The 23,585-nt window shown below is 40.9% G+C and overlaps 1 protein-coding gene across 2 annotated transcripts in view; it reads left to right on the forward strand.

Annotated features, from left to right (window-relative positions):
• LOC146651132 (obg-like ATPase 1) overlaps nt 1–22,737 on the forward strand; it is a 45,060-nt gene extending 22,323 nt beyond the window's left edge. Inside the window, exons 4-10 of one of the 2 annotated variants that reach the window (XM_085384210.1) lie at nt 1,157–1,332; nt 4,807–4,887; nt 5,254–5,351; nt 15,940–16,080; nt 16,636–16,732; nt 20,032–20,154; nt 22,150–22,737. In XM_085384210.1, the coding sequence (XP_085240336.1) occupies nt 1,157–1,332; nt 4,807–4,887; nt 5,254–5,351; nt 15,940–16,080; nt 16,636–16,732; nt 20,032–20,154; nt 22,150–22,251 (818 nt within the window). In that variant the 3' untranslated portion in view covers nt 22,252–22,737. The remainder of the gene's footprint in view (nt 1–1,156; nt 1,333–4,806; nt 4,888–5,253; nt 5,352–15,939; nt 16,081–16,635; nt 16,733–20,031; nt 20,155–22,149) is intronic. The other variant, XM_085384209.1, reaches the window with a different exon arrangement.
• The last annotated feature ends 848 nt before the right edge of the window (nt 22,738–23,585 follow it).

Genomic DNA, 23,585 nt, shown 5'->3' on the forward strand with positions numbered 1-23,585 from the left:
AAAAAAATTTGCTTACTTGTTTCAAATTGTCAAGTTATTTTGTTGTTGTTTTTTATAGTGTGCTGTTTTTTGCCTGCAAGAGTAAAATTCTACTTTAAACATTCATGATAATCTAGCAAGAGCCATATAGAAATATGATATGTAATACTTTTATATATACATGGACATTTTTTTTTTGGGGGGGGGGGGGGGGTTGTAGAATTGTGACCATTTGATGTCTTACTTTAGAACACAACACTTTTAGTTACCGGTAAGTAAAATATTAACTTCAGAAGTTTTGTTTGGAACTGAGTCAGTTTTCATGCTGCACAAACTGTACTTTGTAAATTGAAGAAAATATTTGCAAGACATGTGGGAGAATTGTCCACTACAGTTGCCAGTGTTAATGTTAAAGGCTTGTCACTCTCATGTGCCAGATGTACAACCCACCCACCACCACCCCACCAGCCCCACCCCCACCCGCCACCACCCCCCCTTCCAAACCCTGAGCACTGCTGAAGAATCAGAAGGAGTCCTAAGAGCCGCTGGTGGCTAAATGGTCTGCTTCACAGTCTCATTACCTAATCACCAGCATAGCCACAGCTAAGATGCAAATGATTGGAAAACGGCTGTCCTCTTTCATATAAGAACGCTGACATTTTCTCCTAAATCATGCTTAGTTTTCTGCGTTTTTTGTTGGTTTTTATGTTTTTTTTCACTAAATGGCTAATAGTTTTAAAACGGAGAAGTAGGAAATGCAAGGCCAGATGCTCTCCGCTTCATGCAGAATGACAGACAGGCCTGTTTTAGTTGCACTTAAAGCCAATTTTAGTGGAACTTGGCTTGACACTGTGAGCTGGTTTCTAACTGTTCTGACACACTGAAAATAAAGATTAAATATATTCCTGAATATTGCATTTCTATGACTGACATTGTGCTTTTTTATGTGGATGCCTTTTTTTCATATTCTCTGCAAAAAATAATGCTTTTCCTGGGCTGAATCTAATCACTGTTTCACATTTGATTTCCAAAAAGTCAATGTCATTGATTCTGTTACCCCAATTTGTTGTTTGGATTATACGTGTTCATCTAAAGCAGTGCTGTTGTTATTTCTAAGAAGAAGAAAAAAACCTTTATCCTGATGCTCTCCCTATGTGTTTGTATCTTATCCCTGCAGGTGCTTTTGATGATGAGGATATCATCCATGTGGAGGGGACAGTGGACCCAGTGAGGGACATGGAGATCATCCACGAGGAGCTGAGGCTGAAGGATGAGGAGATGATCAGCCCTATTATTGACAAGCTAGAGAAGACAGCCATTAGAGGCAGTGACAAGAAACTCAAACCAGAATATGTGAGTCAATGTCCCAGCAGGCCCTTTGCTCCCCCTCACAGCAAGGCACAAATAATAACCCACCCACACATGGCCAAGGAAAAAAAAGTATGTTTTTTTAATCTCCCTCCAATAGGTCTCACCCCTCCCCCTGGCCCATTTTTCCCTTTCTGAGATTGAAAGTGATCAGGGGTCAGGGGTTTTCTGCTGTAGAAATCATTAATAGAGAGTTACTTATTCAGCTACTGACCCTGGGTCACAGCACTGGGCTAATGAAAGTGTTTCCACACAGCTCTTTTCATCTAAAGTAATACTCAAATCATGGCACAGCTCTGTCTCATGCTTATACACCTACAGCAGCTCGGGAAATTGTGTGAGGCCATATAGTGGGTGACACATATGCCTATACCTTGCTATCAATACAGTAAATGTTTAGAATATGCTTTGACAGAAGATTCTCAGTTCTCGGTGGTGCAGGGCAAAATGCAAGGCAAGATGAGAAAAGAATCCACATCTTGGATGCTAGATCAAAATATATATGGATGCTCGCACACACTCAGGTGGTTATATTGTTCCGGTAATGAGGCTGAGCAGCTAACTTTAGCAATGATTTGGTTGCAAATGTCACATGATGCCCTTCCATCATTGGAGCAGGTTAGGATGGGCCAGCAAGCAAGGGGGATCTGGCCTTTCACTTGGAGCAGCATGCCCAATTTCAGGCCCCAACACACCAAGGCTCTGACCACTCATTACACTAACGAGAGGGGCTATTTCACCTGCTGCAGAGGCCCCCGTGACTGGTTGGTTTCCCTCAGACGAAACCCCCCCACCCACCCACCCCCTTACAGCCAGCAGCACTTCCCCACACCCCTGTAGCCCCGCAGACAGGAGCCATTCAGGCTAGGCAGGTGGCCGCTTACGCACATAATTGCTAACAATTTTAGGCAATGAATAAAAATGATCTACATTACTTGTCAAAGGTTGTGCACGCGTCGGCAAGTGAGAATCTATAGAAGACCTCTTTAGATGGCAAAGAATGGTGCTTATCAAAGGCTGCACTAAGCTTTTAGATGGGAGGGATTGTGTGATTGTCTCACAGGCTGAGCCTAGCGTGCGACATGCTCAGCTGTGTGTAGGCACACGTACGCACGTCTAATTCAACATCTATATGCAGAACATCGAGACTATGTCTAAAAATGTACAGTTTAGTAGAAACAATGGTGCTCGTTCTTTCTTTTGCAGTGCCACGAAATAATGTGAAATAAAAAGGATATTGTGTGCAGCCTTTTAAAAGGTGATTGCTTGAAAGACCTTTGAAATGGGATTTAATTTCCTTTGTCGCACTCATTTGTCTATATACTCTAAAGGTGGTGTGAAAATTCATGAATAAAAGCATATTTTATCCTGTTCCTAACAGATTTAAAGAATTCGTTTAATGGGATTGAAATGTGAGAGTGTCTTATTGTACTATTTAAGTCTGTGGTGATTATCACAGTGGTAAATATGACATAATTCAGGATGATGCACCCTGTTTCTTGTTAAAACATGGCCTAAAAATTCAAAAATCAGGGGAGGGTTTTTTGCACGAAAAGCAGCAGTGTATTTTAAATAAAATCAAGCATCTCAAAGCCCACAAGTTGCTGTGTTAGAAAACTGAAAATATTCTTAATTTGAAAAAAAGAAGAAGGTCAGCATTGAGTTCATGTGAATTTGCTTCTGTTTGCACTCATCAAGTGTTGGATTGAAAGGGCAAAGTGTTGTCTTGCAGAAAAATGCAGACCTTTGCCCTGTTACATAGAAACACAGTGCCAGCATAGTGTATTACTCTGAAAGAAAACTACTGTGCAAAGCAGCATATAATTATGCAGTATAAGATAACACCAAAAGGACAACACTGAATAATTGTAGTTTGTGACACAAATCAGCCTAACTTCCTGCTGAAACCGGATGTCGGCACAAGACAAAATCCTTAAAGACAAGACTGACATTATCAGATTAAAGGATTTGAGTTGTGACGAAGTATGCAGTTTTATCGAAACTGTTAAAAAAAACACTGCTACACAGATGATGTTATACTATTTAGGAAAACTAAAGACATATATGGAAATTACTGTAAGGTTCAAATTCCTAAAAGTTCTAATATTTTGTTGTGCTAAATTTATGTGCACGCACCACTACAAGGCTCAAATTTATGCATTGTTAAAAAATGTAAACATGTTTTCTGGTGCTGTGTTTACAAGAACAATGTTTCATTGCTTTTGTCCAAGTGAATCCTCAAATCCCCTCTCCCTGCAAAACAATAATAAGAAACCGGCCCACCAGCGGCGCTTCATGGTGGCAAGCGTATGTGTTTGACCCCTGTGGGACCTATATGCCTTTTATTAACACCTGCCTGTTAGAGGAGCTCTGCACGGCGGCTGCGAGCTGATGAGGGAAACCTGGAGCGGGTTCAGCCTGTGTCACTGGCCGTTTGCTGTTTCCATTTCACAGATGATTAATCTCTCTGTGAAGACTTGGGCCGGCGCGGGCGGAGTGTATGCAGCTCTTCCTGCGCTCTCTCCCGCTGGCTGCACTCTGGCTGCCTGACTAAAAGGCCTTTAGAATTCCTGTGGAGAGAGATGTGCAGAGAGTGAATGCAGCTGGCTGGGGGTCAGTGTGTGGAGCTTTTTCTGCCATTGTGTAATTGAGGCTCTGGCAGGATTTTTTCCTCAGTTCTTTCAAAAGGGAGTATGATTGTGAAGTGCTGCAAGGGTTTGGGGAGGGAAAAGGAGGTAGGGGGAGTGTTGCAGGGGGTGGGGGAGTTTTTATATGAAGGGGGAGGTCAAGTTGACAGGAACAAAAAGAATGTGTTCCGCTAATTTCTGTGGGGCTGGATCAACAATAATAGGCTCAATTTCTTTATTACAAATTTTATAACTACCTCCCTCCCATTTTCCCACCCTTTTCCGCTTCCAGATCCTGTCAAGACCCAGTCTTGCCTGTGGTCTCAACCCACAAGTACCTCAGTAATGAATGTGGCATACATAGCTGGAAATGCTCAATATTTTCTCCAGAAGAAACACTGAATAATTAGCTCTGTACCTCACTAGTCCTTATTCAGTAGGACTACATTCTGCAAAGTGCCTGAGGAGGGACCAATAATTTACACCTTACTAACCAACTTCCAATTAGTTCCCCGCTCTTTCCAATTTCGTCTCCTCTCTCTATCCTTTTCATTAAACAGTCCCGATGGAATATTGATGTATAAAGCTGAGACTCTGAGAGAGACACCCCAGAAGGCATTTTGTCATGATTTAAAGGAGGGAAGGGGGTCTTGTGCATGCCATCCCTGTCAAAGATAGGCCACTCCTGCTTGAATGCGAGCAAAGGCCATTGTTCATTTTGGCATCAGGATGCCATGCATTTAGGAAATAATTAGCCCATACCCTGCTGGGTTTATATTCTTTTTCATCTCCTTTAATGGCTCCTTGTTCATTCTATTTTAACCCCATACAGGACATTATGTGCAAAATCAAGAGCTGGGTAGTGGATGAAAAGAAACACATCCGCTACTATCACGACTGGAACGACAAGGAGGTAAGCCTTTGATGTTGCTGTCACATTTATTGGCGCGATTTAGCATGCTAATCTTTTCATCTGACCTAAAAGTACAACTGCGGTTTCCTCTTCTTTTGTTTTTTGTGTTTTGTTTTTCAAGCAACATGTTTTTTGTGCAAATCGCAAGTTAATATTATGCACAGTTATATTTTGACATTGCTTTTTTACAAGCTAATGACATCTGGCCATGCTGATCTTGATTTAGAGGCTTCCTAGTTGCGCCCCACAGAGCCTATACACCAGACTCTAATTTGATTTGGCTTCGCTTGTCTCTGTGTTGTCCTCAAAGGCTACTTTGGAAAGTTGTGGATTCTCAGTACTTGCCTTGTCTGTCTTTTTCTACAGATCGAAGTGCTGAACAAATACTTGTTTTTGACATCCAAACCAATGATCTACCTCGTTAATCTCTCTGAGAAAGACTACATAAGAAGAAAGAACAAATGGTGAGTACTTCGAAGAAGGGCGGGAGCAGATTCATCGCTCTCACTAATCATCGCTAAAGAGCTTTCCTTCTACTTACGTAAGGAATAGCGTTCATTTTTACTTAGTTTAATCTAAACGTGTGCGCATTTGCCGTTGTGTGAGACTTACTGTGGTCTCCTGCTGACAACAACAGTCATATCTCTGTGAGAGAATCTGCCTGGAGGTGGCACTAAGTAAGCTCTAACACAACACCCAGCCCCAGACTCTGCACTTCATTAAGCCCATACGAGCATATGGTCTCCATTTCCAGCAAAATTTCTCATTTCCATATGATATCAAAGAGAGCGATGATTAAAATCATCTGGGCCAGTAAATCATAGGGGCAAGACTCCTTAAAGATTATCTGAAATTGTTTTTGCAAATATTTGGTTTTGTCTTCACATGTTGTTGCTCTTGCTTTACAAGCATCTCTTCACAGCCATGAAATTCCCACAGTTCAGAACGACAGCCGAGGCTTCCTAGATGTGTTTAACTGACTGTTTTCCATAATAATGCGCATGTACGGGGAATTGCATGACTCATGCTTTCAGGTACAACACTGGTCACGATGTCAAAGGGCTAAAGATGACCTTGAAGGCACTGATATAAACTTCCAGCTCTGTGATCCTTACAAGCACTTTTTTGTAGTAATGTTGTCATGTGGCCTCAGTGAGAGCTGATCCAGAAGGCTGGTGTTTGACATCCATTATGTCTGAAAGGGCTACTTTTTCCACACTGCAGCCATTTTGTCAATAATACCAACTTGTGGATTGTTATCACACTTTTCCAATTGCCCTCCAGGCTGGTGGTGTCACTTCTTAGAAAATTTGTTTTTGGCGCTTTACTTGGCAGCATTGTATTACAAGTGAAGTTGTTTACCTATGACTGTTTGTTAAAATGTTCCTGACACGAAAGTATGACTGTCAGACGGAGGGAGGAGGAAGAGAACTCATAAATCAAATGATTCATGGCAAGTGGAACATCCGTCATCAGTAGGAATAGAGGTTCCCCCCTCCCCCCTTTTTTTTCTCATGTTGTGTGTGTGCGTGCATGTTTCTAACTGTGTGAAATGCAATAAATCGCGGAGTGTTTTAAACAGTAGTGCTCAGATGTCCCGAGGGCTCCGCGATGAACAATGCCGACATCAAAGTGTTGATGTTTGACAAGTGATGAGTCACTTCCCTTGTCCAGAGAGGAGCTCACACCTGTATGGAGATGATTACAGGTAGATCTAGCTGTCCCTAATTGTACAATAAATGCTGCTCTCAGCCCTAATGGCAGCTAGTCTGCTGCAGAGACGCCAGACTGCCATTTGGCTGTCGCCATGCTCCCGTGTTTTTCCACCAGCACAGTTGAGATGATGATACGGTTAAGGACTATTCAAAGCAAACAGCAAGACAAATTGCAATCCCAGGTTTAATGTGTTCAGGGAAAGAAGGCGAATCGTAGAATGAGGCAAATAAGCCAATTTTATCTGTGTCTCTCAGGACACCCATTCAGGCCTTTTCACAGGTTCACTTCCCTGCTTCTTTTTATTTTTTTAAGCTCTTTTATATTTAAGGTGTTTTGCTGAGATGCTGCCAAGCAAGATTGAGGTTCATGCTATTTAATCTCAGTTACACGATCCTGATATTTTTAATGTATGCATTATAATTTAGTTTTTTTTTTATTATTATAGCCATTTAATAGCATTTTCTCGAAATAGTTATGGCAATTGCATCATCGTTTGCAATAGTTTTATTTAGTATTGTAAGTCTCCAAAAACATTCTGTTGTTAACCGGGATCATCCTGTTTGGAGTATGGGAACCACATACCAAGCTGGCCTTGTTTAGACAAGAATACAGAGTATTAGCTTTAGAAAGCCATCATTAATGGAGGGATCAGACAAGGAGCAAGGCCTCCTTTCATCCCCAGGTTCTCTGCTGGAGACAGTACATCATTTACTGTTGAGAGGAGCACATGGCTCCAATCCTATACAGTGTATGTGTATGAGAATGCGTACATGTGCATGTTTGAAGTCTGTTTCAGAGGCGACTCCATGCTCATTTGGATGCTGGTGTAATTGCGGTGTGGAGATCAAAGGCGCGCTGGCCGAGTGATGTTCCAGAGGAGACTTTACCACACAGCCCTCTCCTCTGTGCAGAGGGGGCCGCCTGCTGCTCACCGCTCCCCTCTCCCCTCTAGCCATGCACTGCCCCCTGCACATCCCCGCTCGTAAAAAATGATTAAGGCTGCATTTGTCATGTGTTTATGACTGAGAGGCATTGCGTGATAGGGAATGGCATCTACAAGAGTCTATCAAGAGGCTTTCTCCTCTTTCCCCGGCGTCAGTGAGCTGCCTGGAAGACTATTCAACAGAGCGCAGTGTGTGTGTGTGCGTGTGTGTGTCTGTGAGAGCGCTGTTGATAATGTGGTGGCTGCAGTCTGCCCAATGCTGGCATCTTTACTCGTCATCTAAGACGTTGTGTAGGACTCTTTCTTTCTTTTAATAGATTTGATATCAGATATTTATTTAATCTTCTTCTTAATCTTCGAAGAGTATTCATATTTTGTAATGACAGAAGACACAATTAGAGGACACTTCAGCTATACTGTGATGTTTTTTCCTCCCTTGTCATTTCTTTTTCTGCCTTTTTCTTCTCCTTCTTTTGGACAATGTGCATTAAAGTAAATTGGTGCCTCTTAAGTAGATGAGTTGACCTTTAAGGAAACCGGCAAGCGTGACCTGTCTGTGAGTGCCTCTGCCGTGTGGGCTCTCCTGGTGAGTGTAAGAACTGCAGGGTACCACTGCTTGCAGCTTTTATTAACTCTGTGCGTGTGTGTGCGTGTGTCTGCGTGCGTGTGTTTGCATGTGTGAGCATGTATGTTAGTCAGGGTCTGTTTGTCTGCCTGTATACAAGTGGGCATAGGTCTGAGGATGTGTACTTTTCTCTTTAATCTCCAAATACTTTTTTGTTGTTGTACTCTTCCAAACGTATTCGTACTTTATCTCTCTTAAGCATTGTTTGCCTCCAGTGCGTGTTACGTTTGGTACCTCTCTCATTATTCTTTATGCCGGGAAGCGCCAACTTTAACATGCCACAGCTGCTCTTTCTGTTGGTCTCTACCTAATTGTGTTTTCCTACCACAAATGCATCCATATCTATAATCTACTTGCTAATGTTTTCTTGTCGTGATGTAATTCAGAAAATCTTCTGCAATCCTGATTCCCCTCGTTAGCCATTTCAGACAACGGTGATGCTTCAGAAGACCTGACCAGTCTGATTTCAGCACAAGGCCTTGTTTAACGCTGGTGTGTTCAAAGATAAGAAAGCAATATATGATTGATATATGCATTTTTTTTCTTTTTTTCTTCTTTTTTTTCTTTTTCTGCTCATTCTGTTGGTTTTTGGTTTTTGCCCTTCTCCCCCGTCCCTCTTCTCAGCTGTTTCTCTTTCCCTCTTTCTTTCTCCCCTTCTTTCCCCCAGTCAAGTCTGTCCCATGTTCAGTAAGTGAAAATAAAATAAACAATAGAAGGTGAATCAAATGGACCATTATGGCAAGGCTGGGATGGTCAATTTGGTAAAGTAAATCCGTTGGGCATCTTTCTTTGCCTTTAGACAACAATTCTGATGGCAAAAGAGCCAAATGGGACAGGCAAAAAAAAAAAAAAAAAAAAAGCAATATTTCCAGTATCTCTTATTTCACTAATTCCAAAGTAATAATAAGACCAAAACCAAGAAGACCAATCCTATTAATGTTTTTTATTTTCCAAGAGCAGTAAAAAAATATACATGGCCCACAATGTTGAGATACAATAAATAGAAACAGTGCAAAATTGTGGAAGCTGTCCTTATATAAAATTCTGTTTTCAGAAAATAAAAAATACCCCATGTATATATTTTAAATAGACTAAAAATGAACCCCAAAATACACCAAATTATAGTTATTTGACTAAAAAGTACAGCGCCTTTCTGTGGTGGAAAATTATATTAAAGCTTACATATGGATATGTATTTGTTTCAAGGTGTATCTTTTTTTGAGTAGGAGCAAATTGGTTTTGGGCTGACAGAGCAGGAGGATGAGAAAATACTGAGAGAAAGAGTCGGTGCACCAGTTTAAATCTCAGCACTGGATTTGTTGACAATGAGAAGAATGTAGATTTGTCCCCGGCGTAACCTTTGAGGCAAATGCGGTGTAAACATGAGGTAATATCTCCGAGTAGGTTGAGGAAATCCAGCCACAGAGGTTGTTATTTCCCCAGAGTCTGATACTCCGGTCTGCCTGTAGGAGGAGCTTTCACAATTGAAGTAAAGGAAGCCCCGAGAGGAGCTGCAGCATTGTGCCACTCTGTCTCACAGCAGACAACTCGATGTGGAGAAGGGGGGTATACTATGTCTGCTCAGCTTAAGGGTTGACTTGTATTTTGTTACCTCTGCTTTTTGGTCCTGAAGAATGTCAGTAACAACTTTATCATGCATTATTTTTTCGCTGTCTTATAATTTTGACAAACAAACACTCGTTTCAGGAACCACACCAACATTTAAAGACTGAAAAAAAAGTCAAACCCACAGACAAAGCCAGTCCATGAAAGAAATCACTGCTACCCACTTCAGCTACTCCAAACCATAATTCACACAAACACAAGTGAAACTTTATTGAGTGCAAAGCCACTGGCTCCATCCAAGTTTTTTTTAGGAACTACTATCTAGGGAGTTAGAGTTCACTTTTCAAAGCCATGTGGGAGATATACGATTGCATACTCCTGTTTGATTTGTCCACTCTGTCCTTGTTCAGTGTGGGATCCCGAGAAACACTTTCCCATGGTAGGATGCATACCCTACTATCCGCAGTCGGTCCTAATGGATGCTGTCAGCTAGCTTTCAATGAGTGAAAACAACAGGAGAGGAAGTACAGTAAAACTGAAACAGATGTAAAGTCCTGTCGACTCTGTTAGCCCAGTTATTGACTGTCCCCTGTCCAGGTAATGAAAGGGCACTGTTGTCGTGTACCACATGACCCCATTGTCTTTGATGTGCTTCGTGATGAATACCTTGTAGTAAAATTGAGACTAAAAGTTTTTCATCTTCTTTCTATATTCTTCAGTTTGGTCTCCAAACCCCGGTATAGATTACTCCCTCATTCCTCAGCCTCAAATCTGATAAATGCTGAGTCAGTCTGCCCCCAATAGTTCATAATCCACTTATTCTGAAGACACACACGGGGGGGATTGTTCTCCTGGCATTTTGCTGACATAGAAATAAATGTCTACGAGTTTCGCATCTGTGCAAACGCTAGATTTTGATAGTTGAGCTTCTTGAGATGAGCTTTGTGTTATCTTTGCGATAAGCTTAAGGCCAGGGACACATGCTGCAGTGAGTGGCCTGTAGCCTCGACAAGTTTAATGAGACAAATAAATGAATTTTACTGTTGCCACATACAGCTCCTGAGCGCTTATTATCAGGATTATTGTTGAAACTGTTATGAATGGACGAGGGGAGAAAAAAAAGATGTCGGATTGTAAGCGGTGTTGGGGAGGGGGGGGGGGGGGGGGCATGATTGGCTGATGTTACATATGTCCTTGATTACCTTCCTTCTGCTTTTATTCTAATAAGTGGCATTCTTTGTACTCCCTAGGACAGCTAGACAGTCTGACACACGATGAGAATAAATATTGCATGTGGTAGACATTAAGCTGTCATCCTGGAAAAAAAGAAGAGATGGAGAAATCCGTGTGGTGTTCTTCAGCGCTACACTTTGCCTGCTCTTGTCACAATTGTCACATCTTGATGACTCCCCCCTCTCTACCCCCAGCCCCCTTATTTTCTCTCGCCCAGTCAACTGCCATGAATGACAGCATGGATACCCCATATAGAGAATTATTTTGGGTGATGTAGAATGTACTCCTCTGGGTTACTGTTTGAATTTCTCATGTTTGCCTGTTTTTTGTTTGGTTTTTTTTGCACCCCCACCCCACAGAAATATCTTTAATGAGTTATGGCTTTGATATTGTGTCCTTAACGACCATCTTAAAGACAAATCTATGGCGGATGGGGTTGTTAAGGTTTCATCTATCATGTGCAAACGTTTAAAGTCACAATATTTAATGGGTGTAGTTATCAAAGAAAGGAAAGTTGTTTTAAAAAGCTTGTTACCAGCACACCCTCAAGGTTTGTTTGAGATACGATGTGAGATGATGCTCTTAATTAAAGCTGCTCCCATTGTGCGTGCGCCATGTTCTGTTTCCTCCAGCCCATGATTGCTTTGAAGATTGAAAGAAGTTGGTAATATTGCTGATAGTGTGTCTGTGTGTGCGCGCGCGTATGTGTGTGTATGTGTCAGATCTCCTCCCTTTCTTAAAGACGTGATGGGTAATGCCTTTCCATCCGGCTATGGCCACAGGGAGCACAGAGCGTCTGCACTCTTGTCGCTCAGGAGCTCACCACTGGGAGGATGAAAAGCTTCCCACAGAGCCCCCGACTTCCCAGCCTCAAAAGCCACCATGAGCTCATACCTCTCATTTCTCTCTCCCGCCACAGAGGAAGGGAAGAGGAGGGGGTAGTATATGCTGTGTGCCGCAACATCTTGGCCCCCTAGGTTGCTCATCCTTGTAACCTGGGACCAGACAAACAGGGGGGACTCTGGGTTTATTACTTGATGATTCTGTGCCTGGCATCTAAGCCAGTACCTGTCAGGACATGTGAAGGGAGTAAGTAACACATTCAGCTGAGCTACCCGGACTCAGGTGCTGGGAGCTCACCTGTGGGTGTGTCAGTGATCGAGCTGTGGAGGATGTAGGTAGCGGATTACTCTTCGGGTCTGTCAGCACTCAATCGCATCGGGACTGAGCACTCAAACCGGAGGTGGCCGACCTTATACAGGCTTAACTGGCTCTGCACTCATGATGAAGCCAACCTGTTTGAGTGTATGTCAGACGCAGGCCCAGGTCATTTCTCAGGTAGCTGCCCCTGTACTTTAGATGTTCCTATTGTTTGAGCCATTTAAGCAGATCAAAGCTCTGACAAAGCCCAGGGAAGCCCCCAGGCATTCAGAAACACAGGAATTATCCCCCTTTAGGATTCTCACACAAAAAGACAAATAGGCAAGCTCCGGAGGGTGGCCCACCTGGGGAACATCTCTATTCAGAGCCAGTCTGTTGCAAAAGGTCCAATTGTGGGGTTTTTTCTTCTTGTAATTGTAGAATATATTGTGTTTTAAATTACATGTACTTTAAATACAATAAGCATTAGATCCAAAGCTTGCAACAAATGGTGTGATGCCTATTATATTTTCTAGACGTAAGATGTAAGGTGTCACATGGTCTTGGTTTCATGTTGACTGTTTTTTACCTTTAAAAAATAATAATAATAATAATGCATACATGTTTGAGTTTTGCCAAAGTTTTTCTGGTTAAAAAAAAACTATATTTTTCCATTTGATCTGAGAGCACAAACACAGCTTGTTCCTTGGACTTGTTTGAGCCTTCAAGCCAGTGAATGATTAGCAGAAATAATGTCTCTGTCACCCTTAATCACATTAAAACGTGGTTAACATTTAATTTTTCCCACTTGATATGCAAAAATTTCCACTTGATTTGCAGCAGAAGCCATTGGAATTCCATTATAAAAAGAATAAAAATTTCAGGCATCATTTGTTCAGAGAGGGATATCAAGAGCAGAAAGTGCTGAATCTTTCTATTAACCGAGCAGTGAGAGATGGCACTCAGTTCTGGGACATAATAGAGACTGACAAGACACATGCACTCGCACATGCTCTCTCTCACACATGCACACACACACGCACACACACACACGCACACACACACACGCACACACATCTTTCTCACTTGTATTAGTTTAGAGTACGAGGTTGATGAAGAAGACCTACAGGGAAAATATTTTACTTACATCTTATTACTGATTTTAACAAAACTGCATATCTTTTCACTTGCTTATTTTTAATCAGGCAGTAAACCTTCCTCTAAAACAAAAGTCAGGCCTGTTTCTTGTGTTAAATAGGCATTTCACACTGTGAATGGGCCTCCACGAACAAGAACACCCCTTTATTCTTTAGTATGACTGAGAGCCATAAAGACACAAAGAAATCTGCAGCATGTTTTACATAAACATTTTTCCAAATTTACACATCCACATAAAATTTCACACAAATAATTGGAAGGGACATAAATACAAATTGCAAAGTGGCACGGGTAGACAGTGGTGAAGTTGACAGAATTGGTTTTGGGAGTCATGTTGATGGCACTTCAAAGCTCTTAATTGACAGCGCTTTGTTTCTGGAGTTGTGGGAAGGGGGTGTTTCATGTTCCTGTGGCAAGGTGTTTGTCTGGTCCTGTGTCACTCAGTGCAAGGACCCGGAGACCCCCGTGCTCATTTGCAGCTCACGTTCTCCGTCTCGGCTTCACATTATTAAAATCATCCCTCAGCCTTCTACCAAGAGCCTCTTTGTTACTTGGCTGGCTTGGCTCAGCTCTGTCAAGTCTTCACCAATTACAGTCTCAGGTACAATGGTCTATTCAAAGGATCACAGCCCTTGACTGGTGTGGAGAGAGTGATTTGTGAATCATTATTCAGCCGCCTGTAGAGAACGCAATACCTGAGGAATGCAAATAACGTGCCACCAAATAGACAGCTGTGCTGCTAAAAGTGACAAACTACAGCTGTTATTATCTCAGATTGGATTTTTCCCCTCTTGGAGCGCCCTCCATCTCCTATGTTTTCAGGTTTTCTGCTTTGGCTAAATGTGTTTTATTTTTCTGTCCTTTATTGGCGAGACGTTGGATGCCACCTTATTGTGTGTTATTGTGGTGGCAGTCAAGCGTCAGATCTGCATACATGGTGTGAACAGTAAGGGAAATATTAGGTTATTCCTCTTAATAGATGTCCATCTGAAAAGGCAGACAGATGACCTGGCATATGAGGCATTTCAGATTTACTGCGCCGGCCTGTGGTGTTATTTTAACTTGTTGAGAAAAACATTCAATCAAAGCAAAACTGTGCTCTTCGTTTTGCCCGTTACCTTGTCATATATTGTATATTGATAATCATTAGGTAGGAGCAGCGATAGGGTGCTGCAGGTGATAAAGCGGTGACATTGTTATTGGAATAGATGTGGTATTGAGGTGGTGTGGTTCCTCCCAGTCTTTGATTCTTATGGGCTTTAAACAGGAAACTAGGATTACAGATAATGACAGGGACCCCTTAGAATCAATCCAGCCCAGGAGCCGCCGTGTGAAAATGGATTTGTGTGATGCTGCTCTTTGAGATCCGTCCAGTCCCAGCCTCGGAGCTTGTGAGGCTAATCTCATAATTGCTCTAACCCCCTCGTATTGTTCTGACTGAGGGTTACCATTAGCTGTGAGGATATCTTTGTCCTGCAATGTCAGGTGTCCTGCTGGACAAGAACACGTAAAGGAAAAAAAAGATCATGCAGTTAAGAAAGTGCCAAAGATAACAGTAGGTGGTTAGTTGCAGTGCTTTCTCGTTGCTTGAATGTTAATGTTTATCTAACATTCAAAAAAACACTCGGCTGGTGGAAGATTTCTTTTTTCATAGTTTAAAAAAGTATATCGTGAATTTCACTTCCACATTTCAGAGAGAAATGTGTGACTTTTTGCTTGAGCGATTTCAAAATGCACTTATTAAGAACAGTCTTGTTGTCGAACTGATTATTTTAATGTCTATTTAAATCATTTATTTATTATCTGCAGGAGCAAAGGTGTCACATTTATTCGAGAAGTGCAAAAAGGGAAGTCACAGCTATTGATTAAGTATAAAAAAAAATGTGACCACAGTGGCATCATCTGTTTGTTTTTTGAACTCTTTTGAAAAGAAGCCATGAGGTGAACTGCTGACCTTAGCCACTTTTCCACCTAAAAGTGGCTAAACTGTCTTTCTGTGCAATTAATTTAAGAATACCTCAAATTACAACAAGGACAAAACAGCGTGAAATGACATACAAATGTCTTTAAAAGTCTGAATTAGGTTAATGATACAAAACACAACATTTAACACCATAAAGAAGGTGCTGAAAACAAAAAGAATCAGGTAACATATTTAACAATAAAATAAAATGAATGAAAACCCAAACTTCAGCAAAATTTAATATTCTTGACACTTTTTACTGCTTTATGTCTTAAAGTGGAAATGAATGCCCTCCTACTTTTGGCATCATTTTAGGATCACTGAAAATATTAGGACCTGTTTTATACACATATATATATATATATATATATATATATATATATATATATATATATATATATATATATATATATATATATATATATATATATATATATATATATAAATCCAGTTTTTGTATTTTTATTATGTTTCTTTCTCTTTGATAAAGGACGTGTAGTCAAGTCTGATTTTTAGTTGAGAACTTGAACGGAAAGAAAGTCAAACTCTGAAAGGAAATGCCACCTTTAGAGTGCAGTCTCCCACAAACACTCATATTTTCAGCTGCTCTCATGAATATGCATGCATGCAGCGAATAACAAATACGTTCATGTTAATCAAGTCCTCCAACGTGTTTTGCGACTGCTGTTTTTATTTTTTTTTAATCAGGTTGGTGAAAATCAAGGAGTGGGTGGACAGTCATGACCCCGGAGCCTTGGTCATCCCCTTTAGTGGCGGCCTAGAGAGCCTGCTGCAGGACAAGAGTGAAGAGGAGAGGCAGAAGTACAGCACAGAGCACAAGACGCAGAGGTTAATTAGCATTCAGTCTCCCCACACTTTATTATCAGCTGTGTCCTCCATGCACTCCTTTAATTGCATGTGCTGATAGAATAATAAATGGCAGAGTAATTACCATTATAAAGCAAAGGATCCCTCTTCTTACTGAACAACTCAGTCAAAGGGTTTTCCTCTAAATTAAGTTTTTAACTGTCATCTGTCATCTGTAGGTATAATTATAACTTGGGCATTTTGGGTTTATTGTTCTTGTGTGAAAACCTCTATGGAGAGAAAAATTGTGACAGCAGATTTTTTTTCCCCTTCTTTCTCTCAGCAAAGATCGAGGCATTGGGTTGAATTCTTAAAAATGTTAAATGAGTCTACAAGCCTCCTAATTAATCAAAGAAACCATTGGAGAGTTGAATGTCTTATGCGAAACGAAGTGACCCATCTTATTCACTTAATGAGTTTATATTGGAATGAATGGGGCCTTGCCATTGAGGTGAACTTTGTCTAGGCAGCAGCAGCGATAAAGAATACTTAAACAGTTCAGACCCCTCGATTCAAGCTGAAATCTCTCCCCACCAGTGCCCTGAGCAAGATCATCAAGGCAGGCTACGCAGCCCTGCAGCTGGAGTACTTCTTCACTGCTGGACCAGATGAGGTCCGTGCATGGACCATTCGGGTAAGTGCCAGCTGCCTGCTGTGCGCATACGTACATGTGAGCGTGTGTATCAGACTCACACACACACACACGAATACACACAGTATCCCATGTTCCACCCTGCTGGCACCTTCACTGATATCGCACACTTTCAACTTTGTCATGGTTGTGCTTTAGCTAGTCATTACAGACCAAGGATAACTTCAATTACTGGTGAGCTGCTGAACAGTGAAACTGGGGGCTACATTGATTGAGGAGGGCAACAATTGATTTTGCCCATTACGTCCATGAGAATGTTTCCATCCTGTGCAGATCTGCCTGCCCTCCTCCTGCCGCTGGAGATAAGGAGCCTGTGCATTGTGCCTGCCTAATCTGTGTGACGGAGGTTGTCTGTGCCAAAATTGATGTCGCTTTTCATTCGACTGTTTGTGGGCCTTGCTGGGGGCTCCTCCTCCCCGTGTGTCTCAGTTTACTGAGCCCAGCCCGCCAAGAGCTTTGTGCAATGGGATCGCAGCATTTACATCAATACAGATGTTTGCTTTGCATGTTGGTATTGTGTCCACTTATATTTTCTTTCCTTGAGCAGATAGAAGTATCGAGTGCAGAAATAATAAGCTATTTTGTCTGAGTAACATTTATACATTCATATCGGTGGTTTAAAAATACAAAGTAACTTTTGAGAAACTTCAACAACTAAAGATTTGGGTTGTATTCAGTCATACAAATCCATATCCATTCTTTCATCCCATCAGATATTTCAAAGGATTGTAATTTGAATGTTTTTTTTTTTACGATACAGAATGCTTTCAATCTCATAAACATAACTTGTCCGTTTGAAAAAAGGAGTCCCATTTTCAAAAAAGCATTGCAATTTTCCACAATGGCATCTATTCAAAGAACTTGTCACCAAGCAGATCATTATGGTTTTGTTCCCCGAGTGTGAGACCGTTCACTGTTCACATTTTGTTGTTCAATTTGTTCAAAATCTTGAAATAGCCCACTATAGATGGTGGAGGCAATAATGGTAGAAAAAGTCTCATGTGTGGGCGGGTTACAGATTTGACCACTGATGGAAATACTGCTTAAATTTTTATCTTGCCCAAAGATGGCATCACTTGTCCACTTACAAAACACACATAAATAGGGGTGTTTGTTCTGCATGTGATGCAGCTTTACCAAGATCATTTTCCCTTGACTTTGAATAAGCTCATATTGGCTTCAGCCTATTTTCAGACATCTACTTTTCAGTGCATGGGTGGATTATTTTGCATAAGATTTACGAGTGCACTGTTCTTCACGAAAAGATGAATCGATTTTTCACACAAACAAAACACTAATTTAAAATGCTATCTCGTGCTTCATTATTATTACTATTATTGTTGTTATTATTGTTATTATTAGATAGAGACGTGGCTTCAGACAGTTACATTGTGAGTAATACACAGGTTTCCAAATATGTCCTAGAGGACTCCAATATGCATTTGTAATATCTGCTATAGCAAATTGCAGTGATAAATGTCCTGTTTCTTTTTTAACTAATAAGAAAGACTTTTTTTTTTAAAAAGCACAAGATTTTTCCTTTTTCTCCATTTAAATATATTTATATAAATATATAATAAAATTGCATGTTTCTTATAAGGAACACAATGTTCACTTGATTTTTTTTGGCATGAGAAAAAATGACACATACTTTTTTTTTAATGGGATCTATATGAATTTCTGCTCTCCACTAGACAGGGTCTCCTTTTTTTCCCTAATTCTTTTATATTGTGGTTGAAACAAAATTTAGCCACCTTCAAACGATTCACCAAAATCATATTTCGGGTGAATGTTAAATGTTATGAGATTATATGACACCCATCCACACATCAAACTTGATCCTTTATTTTTCTTTTCTAAGCATTTTTAAACTAAGCACAACCCAGAGGGGAAGATGAGCTCACTCGCTCTTCATCCTCACAAGACACGTTACATTTTAGTCAGATGACATCACCGTGTTTAGATGCACACGTCTCAGCATGACTGATGTCCTCGCTATTTAGAGCAAAGTCCCAAAACACTTCAAAGGCATCCTCGAAAACACGCTTGTCCTCCTCAGCATAACTGATTACAGCCAGCCTTGATTGTGTGTGAGGGGCATTTAGTCAGGTAAGCATCAGTGAGTAACTATATTAAGCCAATACATCTTGCATTGTAAAAACTACACTCAGTAATGTCGTGTTCCTAAGTCCTTTAACATGCTTTATTAGGCAGCCTCGAGGTGACCATTATCTATCAGCCTGCTCTGCATAGCTCTTAACTAGGACAATGTGGATCTCTTGTAATGCACCATATGAAAAAAATCCCTCCCTTAATCTATTTTTCTCCAGATAGACAAACCTTGATGCTGATTAATGGTAGTTAAACTCACAAGCACTCCGTCAATGAGATTGCAAGTAGATGGTAATGTATTAGAGTCATTAAATACGCATCATTCTTTTGGCATGAAATATGTTGACCCCAACCTGATTATATACATAATTAAAACTGCTCAACAGTTTCTGAGCACGGAGCTGCAGAGCAGAGAGGGAGCGAGCAGGTCGACAGGCAGGAGTCATAATGATGCACAGCAGCCACGTCACTTATTTGGGTCATTTGTCATTTCCACCCAGCATTATTTCAACGCATATAAATTGCACATTTTGTCAGTCACCAGTTTTGTCTTGGAGTGTTAGAGAGGGCTCAAAGTGCAATATATAAATTATATATACATATTTTATACATCTATTAAACTGTTACATGTAAATTGAAATCTCAAACAGCTCCAGTTAATATCAAATCTCTGCTGTGTAAATGTAAAAAGTTATAATACTCCAAAACTCACAGGAGTACATTCAACATAGTGAAATACCACTGAAGGGTTGAGCTGAATTTGAATTACCAAACTCTCACAATAGTAAAGGCCTGATGCAGTGGGGTCTATACCACGCTTGCTTCTCACTGCAATGCTGGGTCTTCTTGCTGTCATGACCAGAGAGCCGAGCAGCGACCCACAATGAGGCAAGATTGCTTGGACAGAAATCAATACCACCACGGAATGGGAATCAGGAGGCATTGATAGCAGTGCTGGGTCCTTATCGGTGTCCAGGCTACCCTAGCAGGTCACAACTGAGTGGAAAGCTATCCAGAAATCAGGACTGAGGCAAGAATACCCCCGACTGAAAATCACTCCCAGAGTGATCACAACGCTATCACCCCATCAAACACCGTGTCGCTCGCATGCTGTAATCCATCTTCTCCAAAACAATTCATTTGTCCTCTCTTTTCCTTCCTTGTGACAGAAAGGAACTAAGGCTCCACAGGCTGCGGGGAAGATCCACACAGACTTTGAGAGGGGCTTCATTATGGCGGAAGTAATGAAATTCCAGGATTTTAAAGAGGAAGGCAGCGAGAGTGCTGTCAAGGTGAGCAGTCAGGGTGCCAGAGGAGATGAGGGGAAGTCTCCTGTGATCAGTGGAGCTGACAGTCGCCACACAGCTCCTACTGAAAACTGCTCTTCACCTTTACTCAGGGGAAGAAATTACTGCACACACTGCAGCACCACTCCTGACAAGCCAGCTGATTCTGGCTCTAAACACTGCCATTCTGCTCCAGCTGTGCATATCTTTATCACAATGTGTCTTAACTGGCTGATGGTAGTTCTTGCTCGTGGCTCAGCGCAGTCGCTCCAAGGAAGCACTTCTTCACCTCACCAGGCATTGATCAGATCTACAGAGTGCGCTGTTAGCTTAGAGCTCTCTGTTACCAAATCCCCAAGCCACTGTAGGCATGTGACAGTGATATAAAGCGGCAAGTTAAATAAAGTGTGAAATTCCTTAAATAAGGACTGTTTCATGGTTTGCAGCACAGAAATGTGACTTGCATGTCTTCTGTTTTTATGGGCAGTGTTTGTTTTGACCTTTTTAACTGCACCTTGTGGACACACCTATCAAGTGTATTAAGTCATTTCACTGCTAAAGGCAACACAATACTTTTCTTTCCTGCTCCAAGTTGTACTTTGACATTGAAAATTTGTTTAAAATCTGCAAACTGCAATCAACTTATCGAATGCACACGGTTAATAATGAGTTCATCGACACTGTAGGATGCCTTTTAAATTAAAGGTGCACTTTTTTTCAATCCTTTATTTTCTTTAACGAGAAAAAAATCTACTTTTAAATCTCAGTTAATTAAAGCAGAAGTGACTCTGATTTTATGTGCAACACTTGTGCGAAGCAGCTGTAAGCCATGCTGTCGCAATCCCCCTATCACCACCATCAACTCCATGTGCCCACTTACAGACTCAACTAATGTAATTATGGTGGCACAAAGGGCCCACGGGGACCAGTGTGGAAAGGAAGCACAAAAAAAAAAAAAACATTTAAATCTCCTTGCTATTCAAGTCCTTTTTAATAAATATTTGATATTTAATGCATCGGCAGTGTATTGTCCACACCCTCCATAAGCTGCAAAAAGAGAGCGAAATATGTAAGTCTCTGGGGGGTTTCGCCATTGTTATCAGAGGTTGAGATCTCAGTGTCAGGTCCTTACTGCATGCTCTCTTACTAATCCCTTTTTGAGCCTCAGAAGAACATGGAGCGTTTCTGACTGTGGCATTAAGGTCCATGCTATTTAATGCCAGTTGTGGGAATAGGCTGTCTGAATAGGGCCAGTGTACAGGGATATCACATTATTAGTAATCATATCTGCTTAAGCCAAGCTTGCTGCTCCAGATGGCTGCTTTCAAGTGCAAATGAACCAGTTAGACGTGTCTGGTTTAATACATACTCAGGAATCACAAATAGCCATTGATTTTTTTTCCTGTCTCCCTCTCCATCCAGTGTTTCTGGTGGTATTGAGCTTGGATTAAATGGTCTCCTGAGCCTTTAAAGGGACATTGATTCTTCTAATTAATTGTGCACTGTGCAGAACCAGAATGCATAAACCTGTCCGTATTAGCACTTCAAGTCAATTATTTTGAGTTTGCCGGGAAGGAGAACAAACACTTACTGTACACAAAAGAAATGTTAGAACTTATTTTGTTTCCTTGAGAAGTTTTATAGTGCTGTAATCAAAGACTTATTAACATTTTGTGCTTGTGCACATGAAACTGAAATGGGCAGAAGAGAGGATTATCACTCAGTGGGAATTCAGGCACCCCTCAAACAAAACATGCGTGCACTTGTGTGTGCGTGCGTGCGCCTGTGCAGGCGTGTGTGTGTGAGTGTGTATGCATGTGTAGATGAACATTTGCAAGTGTAATTTTAGTTCAAGTTAAATCTTTTCTAATATTATTTAAATTATAAAGAGTTTTTAATCTGCTCGAGTTCATCCACATGACAGACTAGCTATTTCTTAGCATACAGCTTACAATCTTTTATATTATTTTAATGATTCTTTTTATTTTTTTAACCCCACAGGCAGCTGGTAAATACAGACAGCAGGGAAGAAACTACATCGTCGAGGATGGAGACATCATCTTTTTTAAATTCAACGCGCCGAACGCACCAAAGAAAAAGTGACGCAAGAACAATGCGTTTGTTTGCACAACTGACTGTCTTGTTGCCTTATATCTGGCCACTTTTACACTTTTTGTTTTCCATGCTGTAGGACTGAATCCCCCACTCGTGTGCCAAGGCACAGGTTCAGTAAACTCTGACAGCTTTGCTATTTAAGATCAGGATCGGCCCCCACTCCAAATTGTAGCAGCATTTGAAGGAGCATATTACTCTCCAGATACTTCATTAATCTCCATCACGGGTGCCAGCACTGACACAGCTGACAGCGGGGACAATGCCACCTGCTCCTCTCCCCCTTCTGCAGATAATGCATGTTTTACAGTAGCCCAGATGTCTACACTCAATAAAACATTTGACAAAACCAGTCTGTGTGTGTTTTGGGATGTCTGTATTGAGTGGGAAGCTGCATGGGGATAGTGATAGCGGTCCTGCCGACCGCTGATTAGAGAATTAAAAGACACAGCTGACACTGACTGTAGCATAGAGGGGACAATTATAATTAAATCTGTTAACTGAAGCTGATTTTGGAAGGGCACATGCTGGATGCAGGTGTCTTGGCCAAAAGAAATGGTCACTTTAAATGATTATTTGCAAAGAGACTGAGTTAACCTTTCATTTATCATTTTTATGACATTATTGTATGATATTATACATGTGCTCTCTTTCACTATGCCACCAGCTTTTTGACTCTGTCCCTAAAAAAAAAAAAAAAAAAACAAAAAAAAAAAAAAAAAAAATAAGAATAGCACATTTTTTATGTTTAAAGTTTCCTACTCCCATCCTTGAACAACAAATACACATCTGCACACACACACACAAATCCAAGAAATATTCATACAAGCCATATTTTTACAAAAATAAAAATAAAAACTCCAGCTTTTAGTATATTCTGTATGGTATGAAAATAGAAGTTGATACAATCCACAAGCACAACCAGAAAACGATTCCTGTTGTCTGAAGTAGTGTTTTTCTCACCCCCTATACTTTGTGTGTAAGTGTTTGTGAAGCGTTTATGCTGATGGAATTGTATGGCTGCAGCCGCAGTGCTCCAAAGTAAGATTGTATTCTCCGTGGGAGTCCGAACAAAGAGCTGCAGATCAGCAGTGCTTTGCTGAATATCTTGTAACCATTAAGACTGCGGAGAAAAAAATGGCTTTTTGATGGGAACAAAAAGATTGAATAAAAATGGTCATTTTTCAGAAAGAGTATTGCATATCCAAGTTTTTTGGATGGGATGTTTTATGGAGTGGAGCCTGTGCTCGCACTACAAAGCATAGTGTTTGTCATGGAAATAAGGTGGATTATAGTTTTCAGAGTTTGAGATCAGTGGCAAAATA

This window comes from Rhamphochromis longiceps, linkage group LG16 (assembly GCF_057381845.1).
Source record: "Rhamphochromis longiceps isolate RC_006_pf linkage group LG16, R_longiceps_female_GT1.1, whole genome shotgun sequence".
Classification (NCBI taxonomy): Eukaryota; Metazoa; Chordata; class Actinopteri; order Cichliformes; family Cichlidae; genus Rhamphochromis; species Rhamphochromis longiceps.